Raw genomic sequence first — 19069 nt, 5'->3', positions numbered from 1 at the left:
ACAAAAAAACTCCTTGAAACCATGTGCACAAAGTATCGTACCAGGTATTTCCATTTTTTCCCCTTTTTCCCCCTTCCAAATGATGTGCACCCCCTACCTTTCCCACCCCACCCCCACCCCCCAACAACCCCATCGAGGTGCTCAGACCTTACTCTGTGAATGTGATGTGCGCTAGGGGCTGGGCATCTTTTTCAAACAGCAAATACACCATTAAAAAAAAGTTTGAAACCTCAATATGACAATCCTCACACCCAAATAAACTATACTCTAACCCCTTTACCCCCTCACCCCCTCCTACATCCCCTACCCCCCTTCACACAGCTTCCATCAGAGCCAGACATTTTAATCAACCCCTCCACCATCATTTATTAAGAGAGTACAGGTATTCCTTTGTTTTAATCTCTGACGCAAAGTAGAGTGTATTCCCCTGATTGATAATCTTGAGCTGAGCTGGGTTGATAAGATACACTTGAACACCTTTTTCTTGAAAGGGCTTATCAGAAATTGTTTGGCGTAAAATGAAATTTCCAAAAAACACTAGTATAGCCCGTGGTTTGTCGCCTTCATTGGCTGGTGCTCGTGCTTTAAATGGAATACGATGGGCCCTCTGTATCTCTGTTGCCCAGTTCCATCCACTCAGTTCCGGAAAAGCTTCCTTGAAGAGATTGATTATATACAACCTGGTGTCGGACGCTTCCGCCCCCTCCTAGACCCCCAATACCCTAAGGTTGTTTCTTCTCTGACGATTTTCGAACTCTTAAAGTTTCCATTGAATATCCTTTATCTGCGACACCTGTGACTCCACCTGGGCCACCGCCTTTGGTGTGATGGAGCGAGGTTCAGAATGATATTTTGTTCTAACTCGCAAAGTTAGACTTCCATAAAACAGTAATTGTATTAACTAGTTTGTGATGAAAAGTATTAACCAACTTAGTTTTAAAAATGCATATACATCAGAAACACGAGGGACTAACTCATGTGCTCTTTGTTGCAAAAGCAAGTGCGTATAAAATAATAAGCTAACCTTGTCTATTGTCTTTGTCAGTATTAAATGCGGCTGTTTAATTAATGGCATGTGCTTATTTGTGTGCTTAGGTTATGTCTTTACGTCTTTATGTGGCATAAGCTCGTGGAGAATCCTGCGGTCTAAAATAAGAAGGTAGATATGAAACACAGCTTTGTGTGCACAGCTAGGTAACATAAATTAATGGGTTAATAAATAGCAAAGGGGGTGGGTAACAGAATGGGTCTCAATTCTCTAATTAATTGATGTCTTGTGTTTGTTTAAATAATAGTTTTCGAGTGAGGCCTAAAAGGCACATTGAAAAGATGGCGTTTTTGAGTCCTGTCCAGAAAGAGCCCTGCATGGAAGTGGAAACTTTTACCACGTTGACAAGTTTTGCAAATTCAAATAAACTGTGCTAAACGTGCTCTTGGAGAGAAAGATTCAAGGACAGGAAGCGGCAAAGCTTGCCAAGCCAAGGAATTCATGTATTGTAGCTCAAGTGAAAGTTAAATTTTTAAGGAAGCTGCGTGACTTGAAAATAAGGGACAATGGACTCTAAGAAAAGCCCGATCTGGGCTTGGAGATTGGTGATGACATCACATGTGCTGACATAAGTCAGCCAATGAGGACACTGGATGGCAAAGAAATGTGTTCATTTTAGAGAAGATTAGCTAGTTAGAAAGGTATAAAACCTGGCCCCATGGGCAGGAGGGCGCTTCTCGCTTTCCGATTCCTGAAGGGCGTGACGTGCTGTTGGACTCTTTGGCGCACGTAAGGATAACAGACTTTAATGATTTTCCTTTTAGGTGGAGCGAGTTTTAGACAGGGAAATAGAATTTAGGGAATGGAAACAGTTAATTTCTAATTCATGCTAAATGATTTGCCTTTAAGGTGTCGGTCTAATATGTTTTCTCTGCTTTCATTATTGCTAATAAAATAAAGATTCTTAATAAGATGCACTTTCCTGAATAATAAAGTTAATAAAATTAGATTTTAAAAGCTGGTCTTGTTTATTCATGGTCTACTTACCATCAGCTGATCCATTTACCTAAGTGACTTAATTAAAATGATATATGATTAAAACCATGGTAAGAAATGATAAACTGCAGTTGTAAATTAAAATTGTAAATAGTTTGTGAATGATTCTGTTTAATTAGGTCACATGATTCAGTCGCCCAAAAATTGTTTCGTTGGTATACGGGCCTTGTGAGTGATTTATGATTAATGGTGAGTATTGTGGAGTTGGGTAGTGTTGGTGAGACAGTTTTCCCTTAGGGGCGCTGGATCAATTCCTTGGTAGCAGAGTTACGGTTGCTATGGTAACTGTCATGCTACATGGTAATTACATAGGATCGATGTTTAACAAGTGTTGAGTTTGTTCAGTTGTTATATGTAGTCGAAAGGTTTTTTCCAGCAGTGTGAAAATTCCTAGTTGTGCCGGCATGAGTAGTGTAACAGGTGAAGTTGCACAGTGCATTTGTTCTGTTTTAAAATAGTGGTATTGTTTAATATCATTAGTGTTGTGGTCGTACAGCACGAGTTTAGGGATTTTAGGTGTGTAAGGTAGAATGTATAGTGAGGATTGTCTATGAAATTGTAGTTTTCCAGTATAGGGACTTGGAGTCTATTTTGAAACTCACTGTGAAAAGAGTAGTAGAATTTATCCAAGCTTGAGTGCAGGGTAAGGAAGTGTTTTCTATCTTACTGGCGAGTGAGGTTTTCTGGTGTGGGTTAAAGTCCTGCCAAGATACATGTATACATGGTTAGGGATTTTTCCGTTTGAATGTGTGTAAATGATTTTGTAATATACGATCGAGTGGAACTTTGAATTGTTACTTATGTGCATTCAGAGAGAAACAAGTTCGTTATTACCTGCTAGAAGGGTAGAGTAGTCTTACTTTATCAACGAATTTAAATATTCTGTGAGAATTGGGTTGTCTATTCCACGCAAAAGAATATCTGAATGACTGAAAAAGCTATCACTTTATTTTAGCGAAACAGACAAAAGTTTTGTTTTTCTGGAGTTACTAACTGTATTCCATTGAAAAGATTTGTAAAACATGGCGCTGTGAAAATATTTTGTAAAGGAGGTGTCAGTGTCACAGCGGAGCGAGGGCAGAGAAGCTGCAGCGGCAGTATACGTCACTAGTGTTGCGCTGTGATTAGCTAGCATACGTCACAGTATTTGCGCACTAATTAGCTCATGTGACTAGGCAAGCTTGCAGCTGATTGGCTTATCCTGAAAAGCAGTGATTCTATTGGTTGAACAAAGCAGTGACCTAGCTTAACCTGATTGGCTTGTTGGTGAGTTTCGTGCACGGATTGGTTGGTTCTACGGAACAATAAGGAATAATTACGATCTATTCTAAAGTAAACAGAATCGTTTAAAACATGGATTATTATTATATGAAAGAGAAAAAGAAGCTTACTTGGTTTCAGAAATTGAAAAATAAATTGAAACCTGACATGAAAATTGAAACACGAGGTGGAAAATTACTTCATAAGTACAAAACACCTGAAGCTTACATGTTAGGTGAATATGGTTATCATACTTGTCTTTGGATTGAGAATTGGATGGAATATACCAAGAATGATGTTGTTTTAGCATGGCCAGAAGATGGGTCATTTAACATTAAGGTTATGAAAAACTTAAGAGAAAAAATGATGACTCTTGAACCAAAGCCTAGACCTACACAATTTGAGGCTTTAGCTGAATGGGAGGATGAGATGTTTGAATTGGAACGAGATAGTAGAGGCATAACAAGAGGTACCAGATTGGACATAAATAGGGAAACTCATGAGGATAGAATGCGTCGATGGAGACGTAAAGCATGTGATGGTCTGTATCCAGCAAGAATTGGTGAGGTAACTAGTCTAAGCAATGCCCAAAAGAAAAATAATAATGCTGAAGAAAATGAATTAGAAGATCCAGTTTTAGAAGAGATTTATATTTCAAAACCGAAACGACCTCCTCCTTATCAACCAGCTTGTACATGGTCTTCCCCGATGGTTCCTCTAGGAACTTCTCCAAGTGCCCCTCCTAGAGAGATTGTTGATGAGACATCACCCAGATTAAATCCAAATAATGCAAAAACTCCTGAAAGAGTAGAAACAAGATCTAACTCTAGTATGTCTGGTGAAAACAGAAATTATGCTGAAACCCCAGTTCACAGAAATTATACCCCAAGAAATGTAATGAGAACAGAAAGATGTGAGGAAATGCCAAACACTTCAGAATATTTCCGAACAAAAGATGAATTAATACAGTAGTTAACCAAAAGCATGGAAGCAGTAACAGTATCAGTAACGATTGGACCTGTTCAACCAGTATTTGATGAAAGAGAAATTAGACACTCAGACTTGACTATTCCATTAAATGCAGAAATTCAGAAAGTGGCTGAAAAATTTTATTCGGATTTATAAGAAATTCACCGAGAGAAAACAATGATGCCTGACTTAACTATTAATCAAAGCTTCTCGAATAAAACTCCATCTGGTGCAGAAACTGATTCTGGAACTCCGGAAAAGAGCATAAATAAAATAGATTTAAGGCATACCCCACAAAGCTCAGAATTTAAATTACTTGATGTTGCAAAACTGAAAGCAGATTTGGAGGAATTTATAATTAGCACAATTGGACCTGACAGGTTGAAGCTATATCAGGATGATGAATTATTGTTCATTTGCAAAAGCATACAATGGAAAACGAAAACGAAGTATGATCAATTAGAGGAAATGGCTGCTGAATTAGAAATAGATTTAAGCAGGCAGAAACATTTGCAGAAACATTACAGAGTGGATTTCTCTGAAAAAGAAATTGAGAACATGAATACCACAGGAAGCATTATTTACATAAAATAATTAATTGTGTTTCTAAAAAGATTAGGTGAATTAAGTAAGTGGAGAGTAAAATGGACAAAGAAAAGAAGAAGACAGACGAGAAAGAGGAGAAGTAGCAAATGAGTTTCCAATGAGAGAAATAGCTGGAGGTGGATATGTGCATGTTCCTTGGTCAAGACAGGACATTTTACTGTTTACAAATGATTTTCCTCGGCTGAGAGAAAAACCTGTGGAATGGTATCGACAGGTAGACAGATTTGTTACGGTTTCCAAAGTTCTGTGGATTGATCTTGATGGATTCTTTGACATGGTTGTCCCATCGGATCTTTGGACAGAATGTAAAATTTCTGTAGATTGGCCCAAAGAAGAACCTTCCCGAGATAGAGTAACAGGTGCTCCTTCAGCAGGTGTTATAAATCTGTATGATAAGGTAATTGTTTGGTTGAAGAACAAGATTCCCCCGAAAGAAGTTGATTGGGTTAAAATAGATAGAACAAATCAAGAGCCAAAAGAATCAGTATATTCATTCTATGAAAGATTACTGCTGGTATTTAAACAATACAGTGGCTATGAAAAATTGAGTGAGAAAGATATGAGCCACTTCATTTACAGATTTGTTTATGGCTTAAGACCTGAAATTGGTGAAATGATTAGGTCTGGAATAGTTGGCTGGCAATCACTTTCGGTTGATGACATTTTGAGAAAAGCAAAATACTGCAGTGATGAAATAGATGCAAAACAGAAAAAACTAAAAGAGAAAGCTATGTGGACACAGGTAAAAGTAGCTGAACAACAGATAGCAACCCTGGAAAACAAAAATGTTCATCAGAGTCAAGGGAAATTTAAAGGTAATTTTAATATACAAAAATTGATGGGAAATATTGAAGAGTTAAAGCAAAAACTCCCATGTTTTAATTGCGGTGAAATTGGACACTGGAAGCGCGAATGTAAGAATCTGCCCAGAAATTTTAAAAATGCATCATTAAATCCACAGATGCGGAATGAGATAAATCTGCAGCAACAGCTACAGCGACAGGTAGTGAATCAGCAGAGTCAGATTCCACAACCGCCACTTCCAAATTGTGTGAATGTGCAGAGGTACAATACATAAACAGGATTCTGCGGAGGTGACCAGGTAAACAGATCACCAAGAGTGAATGTGTCAAATGTTTCTCAACAGTATTTGTTGAATGAAAATGGAGGGGGTGATTCTGATGATTACTTATGATGGTGCCTGAGAGAGGAGGAAGAGTGTGTGCTTGGGGCCACTCTTGAGGTAGCTCAGTCTGGTCCATTTGCGAATGGTAAAGTGAATGATGTAGAAATCACTTTTCTTGTGGACACAGGTGCTACCCGTTCTACTGTTAGATCAGTGGAAATAGAAAACCTACCTCTCTCGGGTGAAAAGATTCAAGTAGTTGGAGTAGCTAATCAACAAATTAAGACAGATTTAACAGAACCAGTTAAAGTTGAAATTGGCAAATTTAAAGACAACCATAGATTTGTAGTTTGTAACAGCAGTCCTGTAAACCTATTAGGAAGGGACATACTCTGTAAGATGAATTGCAAAATATATTGCTCACCGGATGGTATAGAGCTCCAAACTCAAAAAGAAGATGGGCTTTACAGATTAACGATGTTAATGTTTGAAGCAGAGGAAAGTAAATTATTTCCTGAATTTGATAAAAATAATCTACCTGAAGAATTAAAAGAGACAGTCAATGCTAAAAGTTGGGATTTAACTGGAGACGAAATGGGTGTGATGAAAAATGTAGACCCAGTTAAAATTACAGTAAAGCAAGGAGTAGATTTTCCAAACATTCCACAGTATAAAATGAAACCAGAAACTATTGAAGGTGTCATACCTGTAATTGACAAATTCATAAAACAAGGTGTACTAAAAGAAATTGAAAGTAGTCCATGCAACTCACCGATTATAGGAATTTAAAAGCCAAACGGAACTTTCAGGATTGTTCAAGACTTGAGAAAGGTTAATCAGATAGTTGTTCCATGTTGCCCCGTTGTACCAAACCCAGCGGTAATTCTTTATCAGATTCCGCATGATGCAAAATGGAATGTTATAGACCTTTGTAACGCATTCTTTACTGTTACATTGCATCCAGAAAGCCAACAAATTTTTGCGTTCAGGTTCCAGGACCATATCCTAGCATGGTTTGGTATCCCTCAAAGGTATACATAGAGTCCATCTATTTTTAATCAGTTATTAAAGAAATCCTTGGAAAATTTAGATTTACCTGGAAAATCGACATTAGTGCAGAATATTGATGATCTACTTGTGGCTGCAAAAACACGAGATAACTGTGTAACAGATACCATTACTCTTTTAAATCATCTGGCAGATGAGGGACATTAAGTGTCTCCTGCAAAATTACAGTTTTGCAAACAAGAAGTGAAATATCTTGGTCACAGGATTGCAAAAGGAATCAGGCAAATGACAATTGAGAGAATTAAAATGATTCAGGGAATGCAACCTCCAAAAACACAGAGACAGGTCAGAATGTTTCTAGGAATGGTGGGTTATTGTTGCCAATGAATTAGTGGATTTTCAATAATCGCAAAACCACTGCAGAGACTGACAAAAGCAGACATAAAAGATCCGATTACCCTAACAAAAAGTGAGTTAGATACTTTTGAACAGTTAAAGAAAAGTTTGTGTGAAGCACCAGCACTAGGTATGCCAGACTACGAGCAGGAGTTTGAGCTGTATTGCAGTGAAAGAGAAGGATGTGCATTATCAGTTCTGATTCAAAGACATGGAAGACTGAGAACGCCAATAGCTTATTTCTCAGCAGTTCTAGATCCTGTTGCAAAAGCATTACCAGGTTGCTTAAAAGCAGTTGCTGCAACAAGTGTAAGCCTTGAACAGAGTCAAGGAATAATAATGGGATTCCCTGTAAAAGTATACGTACCCCATTCAGTTGAAATTCTTCTTACCAGAAGCAAAACAGAGCATTTGACAAGTAACAGGTTAACTAAATATGAAAAGGTTATTTTGGGATCAGATAACGTTTCGATTGCAAGATGTGTGAATTTAAATCCTTCCACATTATTGCCTGATGGTATCGTAACAGAAATCAGAAATGAAAATGATATTGATCATGAATGCTTGGATGTTTTAGAATATTGCACCAAACCCAGGCTGGACATTAAAGATGTCCCATTAACTGAATCGGATTTTGTTTATTTTGTTGATGGTTCATGCTTAAGAACAGATGAAGGTGTTCTGAGTGCAGCATATTCTGGCTGCACAGTTGCAGATGTAGTTGAAGCTTCCTGTCTCAAAAGAATTTGTTCAGCTCAAGTGGCAGAATTGATTGCTTTGATTCGTGCATGTGAAGGAGCAAAAGAGTTAAAAGTTACCATAGTGACTGATAGTCAGTATGGATATGGCGTAGTCCATGACTATGGCCAGCTCTGGTCTCAAAGAGGTTATTTAACTTCTGCGGGAACTCCTATCAGGAATGGAACATTAATAAAAAATGTTGATAGACGGTATTCAGCTACCAGAGAAAATTGCTGTTGTGAAATGCAGAGCGCACAAAAAAGGAGACGATTATATGACGAAAGGAAATGCATATGCTGAAGAAATCGCGAAATTCTGCGCAAAGAACAATATGTCAATTAATCGGGAAAAAGATAATGAACATGTTTTGAACTCACTTATGCTAACATTTGTAGTTGAGACATGGCAAGGAGTAAAAGATTTACAAGATGAGGCAAATGATGAGAAAAAAAGACACTTGGTTAAAAGCAGGTTGCAGACAGAGAGAGGAAGATGAAATTTGGGTTTACAAAGATGACAGACCAGTTATGCCAGATAGTATGATTGCTGACATGGCTCGAATGTATCATGATCCAGGACATATTGGAAGAGATTCGATGATCAGATTATTTAGGCAAACGTGGTACAATCCAAAGTTCAGACTAATTGCAGAATCATTTTGTCAGAGATGCTTGATCTGCCAGCAGATCAACCCAAACAGAAAAACAGTTGTGAGCATGGGAACCATAGGACGGGAGGGTGGTCCTTTTACCAGATTACAGATGGATTTCATTGACATGCCACCTCATAACAAGTTGAGATATGTTCTGGTGATTATCTGTCTGTTTTCGAGATGGGTGGAAGCGTTCCCAACACATCACAATGATTCAGTTACTGTGGCTAAGTTGCTTTTAAGAGAAATCATACCTAGGTATGGATTTCCGGTGACGGTCGAGACTGATCGTGGAACACATTTTGAAACCAGATTGCTAAAATTGATTTGTGAAGCACTGAACATAAAGCAAAAGCTTCACTGTGCTTACAGACCAGAAGCATCAGGTGTTGTTGAGCAAGTGAATGGCACAATCAAGAATAGAATAGCTAAAACGTGTCTAGCTACAGAGATGAAGTGGACTGATGCACTTCCACTTGTTTTAATGTCTTTGAGAAGTACTCCAGATTGAAAAATAGGTTTAAGCCCTCATGAAATTGTCATGGGCAGAGTCATGAGACAAGCATTTGTACCAGTTGGTAAACTTATGAGCATTAATGATAGCGTCATATTGGAGTACTGCAAGAGCCTAGCTGACGTCGTGACTTCTGTGTTCTATCAGGTGGGAACTGAAGTGATAACCAGAGAGAAGGAACAAGCTCATGATCTGTTACCTGGAGACTGGGTGAGGACAAAAGTTCACCGGAGAAGAAACTGCCCAGTACCAAGGTGGCAGAAGGCAAGACAGGTGATACTTGTAACAACAAATGCAGTAAAGTGCAGAGGTTTGAAGAGATGGATTCATGCTAGTCACACCATTCGTGTAGCACCACCTGAAAATCCTGATGAAGGTGATACTACAGCTGATTCAGATTCTGAAGAAGAACCTGAAAGAGATCCAGATCTTGAAGATCGACAAGAAGATTGACATCTGGAAAATTCAATTGCGAATGAGGCGTTGAATGAAGACACTGACAAAATTGTGATTCAAGACTCTGAAAATGATGAAGATCTGCTAGAAAAAGAAGCAAAAGAAGAGTCTGAATAAGTGGTGATTCAAGATCAGGAGAGTATTGAAAAGCGATTGGAAGCTCTGAAGGCAGGAACTGAAGTTCTGACACTGGCAATTTGGAAGTAATTGAAGAAGAAGAAGAAGAAGAAGACGAAATTCCAAGTACCAACTATAAGGATGATGTTCCTAACAGAGTGAAACTGCCGAGTAAAGAAGTGCCTGAATCTAGAATTGAAATCTCAGAAAGCGAAACAGATGAAAGTGATGATGAATCCAAAGTGAGAAGTTCAAGGAAAAGAGCTTGGAGAGCAGAGTGTAACCTAACTGAACCAAAGAAGAAATTATCGAGAAAAGGAGATAACTGGCCAGTTGAAAATGAGGGCCTAAAATTCAAATTAGTGAACAGATCAAGGGAGCAGGTTAATGAAGTCTCATGTCAAAAAGGAGACTCAAATAAGAAAAATCAAGCAGGAAAGAAAATAGAAATGATTAGCAGTAGAGCAAAGAGAGTAGTAAAGCCTAATCAAAAATACAAGTCGCCTGAGTGGACGTACATCAACATCCCACCAGTGGTGGAAGTGAATAGCAGTAGTCAGGAGGATTTAGATGACATGAGTGATAATGATTGATTTTGTTTCCATATAAAACTTGAAGTTTGTACTTGGCATAAGGCTGAAGAAATTGTGTTAGGTGACACAAGGTCGAAGAAATTGTGTTAGCTGGGAAAACACATTGATGTAAGACGTAAGGTCAAAGAAAAGCTGTTAGAAAGTAGGGTTTTCTTTTCTTAAAACAAAAAGTAAAATAGGGGGGTATATTTATTAGTAATTTTTAAATTTTTGATTTTTTTTTGTAAGGCTCTTGTTTCAGAGTAAAGATGCCTTCTACTAATAATAACTCGAGATGTTCTATCTTAAGGAGATGTTGCAAAATGTCTTTTATTTGTGTGATTTTAATAATTTTGGTATGGTTAATTTTAGCTGTCATTTTTCCTTTTGGTATTGACAAGGAAGAGTACAACATTAATATGACAAGTAAAGTTGTGGCTAAACAAGATAATCATAATGTAGTAGATAAGTCAAACAGAGTTATTGAGCACAAATCAGAGATTCACCAAGATAGATCTGTTGGTGATTTTTCTAGTAATACTTTTTCAAGACTTTTATCTGAATATGTTCGGGTTATGGATGTCAAAGATTGTTATATTTGTGTGAAACTACCCGCTTCTGGTTCTGAGGGGGTTACCTATAATATGCTTCCCCTTACTTATGGCATCACTTATAGTGTTATAGCTAGTTTATTTTATCAGACAGGTCGTTTGGAGTACTATTATTCTAACTATGATGAAATCTTTGCAAACTTAAAGGTTGACAAAAGCTTGAATAAACATAAACATGCTAAACAGATGAGAGAATTCTTCATTGTAACTAATGAACTTACTTATGAGTATGCTTTTAGAAATAATTTAACTTGTAAATTGAGAGCAGAAGAGAAATCTTTCTTAAACTTGGTTGAAGAGAGAAGAGCAATTTATAAACGAAACGAAATGCTGAAACAAACCAAATCTAAGTTTTGACAGATTGCAGATGAGAAGCTTAATGGTAGAACTGAAAATGTTGCTATTCACATGGATAAACCCGTTAGTGGAAAGCTTTGTATTCGGAGAGATAATACTCTATTTGATAATTATTTTGTAGGTGCTAGTCAGTGTGAAGACACTTATCAAATCTTAGGTGGTTGGGGATTTAAAGGTGGTAAAGATCCAATTTTTCCTGGAATTTATTTTGTGTTCGGAAACAAGGCCTACTACAATCTCCCAGACCACTGGTATGGGACCTGTTATGTTGGTTTAGTTTTCCCAAAGATTTTTCATGTAGATAGAAATGTAAAGGGTTCATTTGAAATGAGCAATCATCTGAGTAGATTCAAAAGGGAAAGTTTTTCAAAAATGTTGGGAGATATTTTTGGTGCAGTAATACCTTTGGTGGGTATAACCCTGAATGCAGTTAAAATCAGAAAAATGTCTACAATTGTTGACAGATTGTCTACTGATACTGCTAGTGGATTCCAATTAGTCGATACTGAACTTATTGCTATGAGAGTGATGGTTATGCAGAACCGTCTTGCTCTTGATATTCTTTTAGCTAAAGAGGGAGGAGTTTGTGGAATATTACATGTCCAGCATTGCTGTACATATATTCCAGACAAGAGTCAAAACATTGAGATGTATATCAAAAACATTACAGAATTACCTTCAGAAATTTTACCTTTAGAAGATGAAGATTTTTCAGAATGTTTGGGCAAAAGATTTGCTGCAATCAAAAACTGGTTTCAAGAGATTGGTAGTTCAATTTTAGGCAAAATATTGTGTCCTTTATTAGTTATAGTTTTTGTACTATTTCTGCTAAAAATTAGTTGCATGTTGCACAAGAGAAAGAAGTATCTCAGGGAAAAGAAAAGGATTTACAAGCTCAGAAAAGAACAGGAAAAAGAGATATAATTAGAAGAGTTTCTTAGGTCACAATATGAGAGTTACAAACAAACAGCTGAATCGAAAGTTTAGAAACACTAATACTGTGATTGTCCAAAACATGTTCAAGGGTTTATAACATTTTTGCTAAAATTTTGGGTGTAGTTTGGTGATTTTGAAATCACCAGATGAGGGAGTTGATGGAGCGAGGTTCAGAATGATATTTTGTTCTAACTCGCAAAGTTAGACTTCCATAAAACAGTAATCGTATTAACTAGTTTGTGATGAAAAGTATTAACCAACTTAGTTTTAAAAATGCATATACATCAGAAACACAAGGGACTAACTCATGTGCTCTTTGTTGCAAAAGCAAGTGCGTATAATATAATAAACTAACCTTGTCTATTGTCTTTGTCAGTATTAAATGCGGCTGTTTAATTAATGGCATGTGCTTATTTGTGTGCTTATGTTATGTCTTTACGTCTTTATGTGGCATAAGCTCGTGGAGAATCCTGCGGCCTAAAAGAAGAAGGTAGATATGAAACGCAGCTTTGTGTGCACAGCTAGGTAACATAAATTAATGGGTTAATAATTAGAAAAGGGGGTGGGTAACAGCATGTGTCTCAATTCTCTAATTAATTGATGTCTTGTGTTTGTTTAAATAATAGTTTGCGAGTGAGGCCTAAAAGGCACATTGAAAAGATGGCGTTTTCGAGTCCTGTCCAGAAAGAGCCCTGCATGGAAGTGGAAACATATACCACGTTGACAAGTTTTGCAAATTCAAATAAACTGTGCTAAACGTGCTCTTGGAGAGAAAGATTAAAGGACAGGAAGCGGCAAAGCTTGCCAAGCCAAGGAAGTCATGTACTGTAGCTCAAGTGAAAGTTACATTTTTGAGGAAGCTGCGTGACTTGAAAATAAGGGACAATGGACTCTAAGAAAAGCCCGATCTAGGCTTGGAGAATGGTGATGACATCACATGTGCTGACATAAGTCAGCCAATGAGGACAGTGGATGGCATAGAAATGTATTCATTTTAGAGAAGATTAGCTAGTTAGAAAGGTATAAAACCTGGCCCCATGGGCAGGAGGGCGCTTCTCGCTTTCCGATTCCTGAAGGGCGTGACGTGCTGTTGGACTCTTTGGCGCACGTAAGGATAACAGACTTTAATGATTTTCCTTTTAGGTGGAGCGAGTTTTAGACAGGGAAATAGAATTTAGTGAATGGAAACAGTTAATTTATAATTCATGCTAACTGATTTGCCTTTAAGGTGTCGGTCTAATATGTTTTCTCTGCTTTCATTATTGCTAATAAAATAACGATTCTTAATAAGATGCATTTTCCTGAATAATAAAGTTAATAAAATTAGATTTTGAAACGACAAGCTGGTCTTGTTTATTTATGGTCTATGTACCATCAGCTGATCCATTTACCTAAGTGACCTAATTAAAATGATATAGGATTAAAACCATGGTAAGAAATGATAAACTGCAGTTGTAAATTAAAATTGTAAATAGTTTGTGAATGATTCTGTTTAATTAGGTCACATGATTCAGTCGCCCAAAAATTGTCTCGTTGGTATAGGGGCCTTGTGAGTGATTTATGATTAATGGTGAGTATTGTGGAGTTGGGTAGCGTTGGTGAGACAGTTTTCCCTTAGGGGCGCTGGATCAGGTGCATCTAGTTCAACGCCAAGATTCTTTCTTCAAGATTTGTGACTCTATCCCCGATACTTACACAGACTTTGGACAGTTTCCTAATAACCCCCTGCATCTTCCTCATCCCTGGCTGGGTTTTCCTTTTGTCTTGCCGTGTCTCTTCTTTGCCCAAGTAAGGCTTGATGTATTGTATCTAGTGTGGGGGGGAGCCCCCTCTGATACCACCACTGGAGATTTACCAGGGAACGTGCCAGAAAGTGGTAGGGCTGATGAATAATCTCTTCGCAAATCCTACCTCTCCCTGTTCTGAATACCACTCTGTGTAGCTGTTTTCTTGTTTTTTTTAGTCGTCGAGGGAAGATTTTCATCACTATCCCCAGGGTCGGATTCTAGACTACTGCCCCCCTGGGATGTACTCAGGACATTGCCTGACCATTCTGCACCCTCTGATACCGACAAGAAGCAGTCACTGGGGTCTTTATGTTTATCTACATCAAGCCTACTTTGGTCTGTTATAGCAGGTAATACAATCCCATTATTTACCTCCGTGGGGGCACAGCTAGGGTGTTTACTGATTTGGTCAAATGTTTCATGATCCGTTACTAATTCACCCATTTTATTCCTGCCGTTCGAAATCATGCTGCTGTCATTAATAATGTTGCTGCCACTTTTGCTTCCGGGCAGCTCCAAACTAGTCAAATGCTCTAGTAGAGGGACTTCCCCTACATCCCCAGAGCTTATCACCACAAGTGTTACAGCTACATCATTCTCATTATTTTTATCGCCTGGCTCCACAACCCGGCGTGAAAAATGTTCGATCATATCTCCATGCGGTTGAGCTTGATTGACAATACTCTCTGAGTTACCAGCATCTGAGTCACCCCGAAACTCCTCAAGGGTACCCACTGGGCTCACCTCTTTACTGTAACAGCCAGTCTCAATGCCGGTACTTGACACCCGCGCTGTTGCCTCTGTTCCTGCTTGCGTGTCCTTCGTACTAAGAGGCAGCTTTGCTACTGAAGGACCTGCTGGGCGCCTTTTGCTAGTTGCTCCACCACTTCCTCTTCTGAGCGCCGGTGGGTCCAGGGACAGCATCTGTTGTGGGAGACCGGGAGAGCCCTCTCGCACCGCCGTATCCATCGTACTTTCCATTCGGGCTTTACAAGCTGCTGCAGCCGCTTTAGCGGAGTTCGCCACCACCTTCACAGCCATCGCGCAATAACCACTCCACGCATCAGTTAGCGTAAAAGGCCATTTATTAGGACAGGCATGACATTCACAAATCAATATAACATCATTAACTTAAACAATCCCCCCAACATCCTGCCTTTCACCCATCATCCACTCACGTGCTCCACCAGCCACTCTCAATTCACACCACAACCTCTTTGCATATCATTCACTTCCCCCTTTCACTTTCCAACTCCTCCATCATCTCCATCCATCGCACTCACGTCTACCACTCCCCCCATCCTGCACCTGTAACCCCCTCCCCGGAAGGGTGATTCTGCCCGAAATGGACTCCCTACCCCTCCCAGGTCCCGCAAACACCCCTTATTGTGCCACCCTGTCCTAAACTGGCATGTTGCCCAACTTGGCAACTCAACAAACGCCCAGCGTCCCCCCTTTTAGCTGTGTAGGGTGGGTGGGCGGCAAAACTAACTTCTCCCTGAGGCACTGGGGACAGGAAGAGGAAGTCCTTCCCCTCCTGTCCCCTTAAATAGCCTCCTAACCCCTCCCACCCCTGACCTAAACACCCAACCTAACTTCCTACCTGTCCTGTCTCGCGTGAACACCCCGGGGAAAAGACTGGTCTGCCGACCTGCTTTCCCCGCATCGCGCAATAACCACTCCACGCATCAGTTAGCGTAAAAGGCCATTTATTAGGACAAGCATGACATTCACAAATCAACATAACATCATTAACTTAAACAATCCCCCCAACATCCTGCCTTTCACCCATCATCCACTCACGTGCGCCACCAGCCACTCGCAATTCACACCACGACCTCTTTGCATATCATTAACTTCCCCCTTTCACTTTCCAACTCCTCCATCATCTCCATCCATCGCACTCCTGTCTACCACTCCCCCCATCCTGCACCTGTAACCCCCTCCCCCGCAGAGCGGTTACCTGCCCCACCAAACGTGCACCTTTCAAACTCAGTCTCTCTTACACCATATCGATTCGTTCCACAAAAAATTAATCAGATCCCGCAGCTCCATCAGGTAAAATGCATTTCCCACGTGAGAAAGGTGCACGCCATCATCCCGGAAAAGAAGTGCCTGTTCCAGCTGAAGCCCGACATGAGCCAGCACTTTGATACCCTGATCCACACAGAAAAGTCTCATTGCTCTGTTCAATTTTCTGCGGGCCCTTTCAACGGCCGCAGGCTTGAGTGCACCCCTCCAGATCCTTCGTGGTATAAATTCAGTCCACACAATGCAGGCGCCACCAAGATTGCGTTTCATCGCTTCCAAATCCCTCTGCATCAAATGCAACAGTGACATCCCCGATTGCTTCACCAAGTCATTTTCCCCCAAGTGGATGATAAGCATGTCCGGGCAGCCCAGCTGCGACACTTTCCTTGTTAGCCATGGCAGAAGTTCGCCCCAGCGCATTCCGCTCTTACCCCACCATTGTACTTCGTGATGGCTGCTCCTCAGGCCCAGGCTAAGGCCGTACACCTGCCTGTCAGCGTATTTCGAAGCCCAGTGCACGAAAGAATGCCCAACGACCCAGGTGACCGTCTTGGCCCCCGGTCCACAAACACAACCAACGAAGAGAAAGAGATTAGTACCCCAGCATAACAAGAAAAACAACAATCCGCGCAGCCGGCCAAGCAGCACGCCCCACGCCCTCATTTGCGCACATAGCGCTCACAGCACCGCGACCGCCATCGACCAATCCTCCGGATCTCCTCCCATGACCAACCCAAACCCGCCGCCGCAGTGGCTGCCCCAATCCAAAACGATTGTGTGCCAAACCGAGCCGGATCCCTGCCCTTTCTCCGCAAAGACAACCACAAAACCGCCAGCAACTGGAATGAGTCAAGCGCTTCCGCGACACGTGCACAAAAATCTCCCCATACGACCTCTGCACTCGACCACAAAACCCCAGCCACTCTTGCACCGGGCACACACCTGCACACCCACTCTCCGACAGCCAAACCCATTTGCCCGACCCACCTGGTCCGTCTTAGAACGCCCCAACCATATGCCCAACCGAACCCCATCCAAACACACATCCGTAAACATCCGTCCCTGCGCCCCTCGGGCCCCCAGCAACTCCGACACCCGAAACGCACCAAAAAACATCCAGATCATGCACAGAAGAAACAACGCCACCTCCTCCCCATCATAACAACAGAAATGCAACTCCCTTAAAACCTTTTCCAACAAGTCAAACGTGACCGCCTCACGGGGCAACTCCCCCCACTCATTTCCACCCTCACCCGCCCCCAACGCTTCAACATTCGACCTAGCCGGATCAAAACCCAAATATACCATGCTGTAGAAAAGAAACTCCCGCCAACTTGCCAGCAATCGTCATCTGCGACAATCCCTTATCCATGCAGTCCAACACAAATTGCACCACCCTTCGCTCACACACATCTTTGGGCAACCTCCAGGCTCCTTTCTTCCAACCCACAAAGGCCGCAAACTCAGCCCATGCCAACCTGTACGCCCACCTAGTGGACTCCGCTAACAACCTCTCAACCAACCCAACCACTCTCACTCCGCCCAGGCCCAGATACCCTCCAGCACCGTGGTCTTGCAAGCTTCCGCTGCTTCCTGAAGCGCTGCCACTGTGAACGAGATAACGCATCCGCAATTTCGTTACTCGCGCCAGGCACATGTTGCGCGCGAAACAGCACATTGAAACGCAGACACAGCAGCATGAAACTTCGCAGCAAGCGCAGCACTCGCAGGTCCCTCGCCTTTTGGTTGTTCACCAAGTCCACCACCGTCATATTGTCCACATGAAACAACACCGACCTGTTCATGAATTCCGGGCCCCACACCAGCAGTGCAACCAACAAGGGGAAAAACTCCAGAAACGCAATGCTCCTGCCCTGGTGCAGCCAATGAGCTGGCCACTGCTCTGCACACCAGCGACCGTCCCAAAAGATCCCGAAACCTGCCGCTCCTGCCGCGTCCGAGTAGAGTTGAACCTGCCACACCATCCTGTCCCGCGCAAACTACAAAGACACACCATTGAAGTCTTCCAGGAACACCAGCCACACCCGCAAGTCCGACCGGACCCCCAGCGTGACCCTGATCCTGTAGTGCGGGAGGGCAGCCCCCGACATGGCCATGCCGAGCCGCCTACAAAACGTCCTCCCAGCCCTCACCGCTCGGCAAGCAAAGGTCAACAATCCCTACAAACGCTGCACAGACCTCAAATCCATCTTATGGACCTCGAGCGCGCCTCTCAAGGCTTCCTGCATCTCCGCCACCTTCCGTACTGGTAAACGCACCTGCCAAGTTACCGAATCCAGCTCAATTCCCAGGAACGTCAGACAACAACTAGGCCCTTCTGTCTTCTCCGGTGCCAACGGCACCCCAAAATCCTGTGCCAACAACTGGAACTGCTGAAAAGCCGCTCCACATTCGCCAGATCGACCCACACCCACAAACAGAAAGTCATCCAAATAGTGGGACACCAGCCGGTGCCCACTGCGGTCCACGAAGGCCCACTGCATAAAGGAGCTGAAAGTCTCAAAGAGCGCGCAGGAAATCGCACAAACCATCGGCAACACCATGTCCACGAAGATGGCCCCATCAAACTGCATACCCAACAAGGGGAAATCCGCCGGATGAATGGGAAGAAGACGAAAGGCCGACTTGATGTCACACTTGGCCAACTCTGCCCCCCTCCCACAGGACCTCACCAAACCAATGGCATCATCCACTGACGCATACACCACTCTGGAGTCCTCCTCCGCGATAAAATCATTCACAGACCCTCCTTCCAGCCAGGACAAGAGATGAATCAATCTGAACTCCCCAGGTTCATTCTTGGGCACCACCCCCAGAGCTGAGACAATGAGATCTGACATCGGCCAATCCGTAAAAGGACCCGCA

At 41.7% G+C, this 19069-nt stretch overlaps 1 protein-coding gene across 1 annotated transcript; it reads right to left on the bottom strand.

Moving 5' to 3' along the window:
- Positions 1–16144: 16144 nt before the first annotated feature.
- On the bottom strand, positions 16145–16846 carry LOC144769437 (uncharacterized). The gene has a single exon (XM_078653530.1). The coding sequence runs from the start codon at positions 16844–16846 to the stop codon at positions 16145–16147; it is 702 nt and encodes a 233-aa protein (XP_078509656.1).
- Between the last annotated feature and the right edge of the window lie 2223 nt (positions 16847–19069).

The sequence above is a fragment of the Lissotriton helveticus genome, chromosome 7 (genome assembly GCF_964261635.1).
Source record: "Lissotriton helveticus chromosome 7, aLisHel1.1, whole genome shotgun sequence".
Classification (NCBI taxonomy): domain Eukaryota; kingdom Metazoa; phylum Chordata; class Amphibia; order Caudata; family Salamandridae; genus Lissotriton; species Lissotriton helveticus.
The sequence above is the reverse complement of the archived record's forward strand: the minus strand, read 5'-3'. Positions and strand labels throughout refer to the sequence as shown.

Coding starts and splice junctions, on each gene's coding strand:
- LOC144769437 (XM_078653530.1), bottom strand. CDS start 16,846: ATGAGGGCGTGGGGCGTGCTGCTTGGCCGGCTGCGCGGATTGTTGTTT.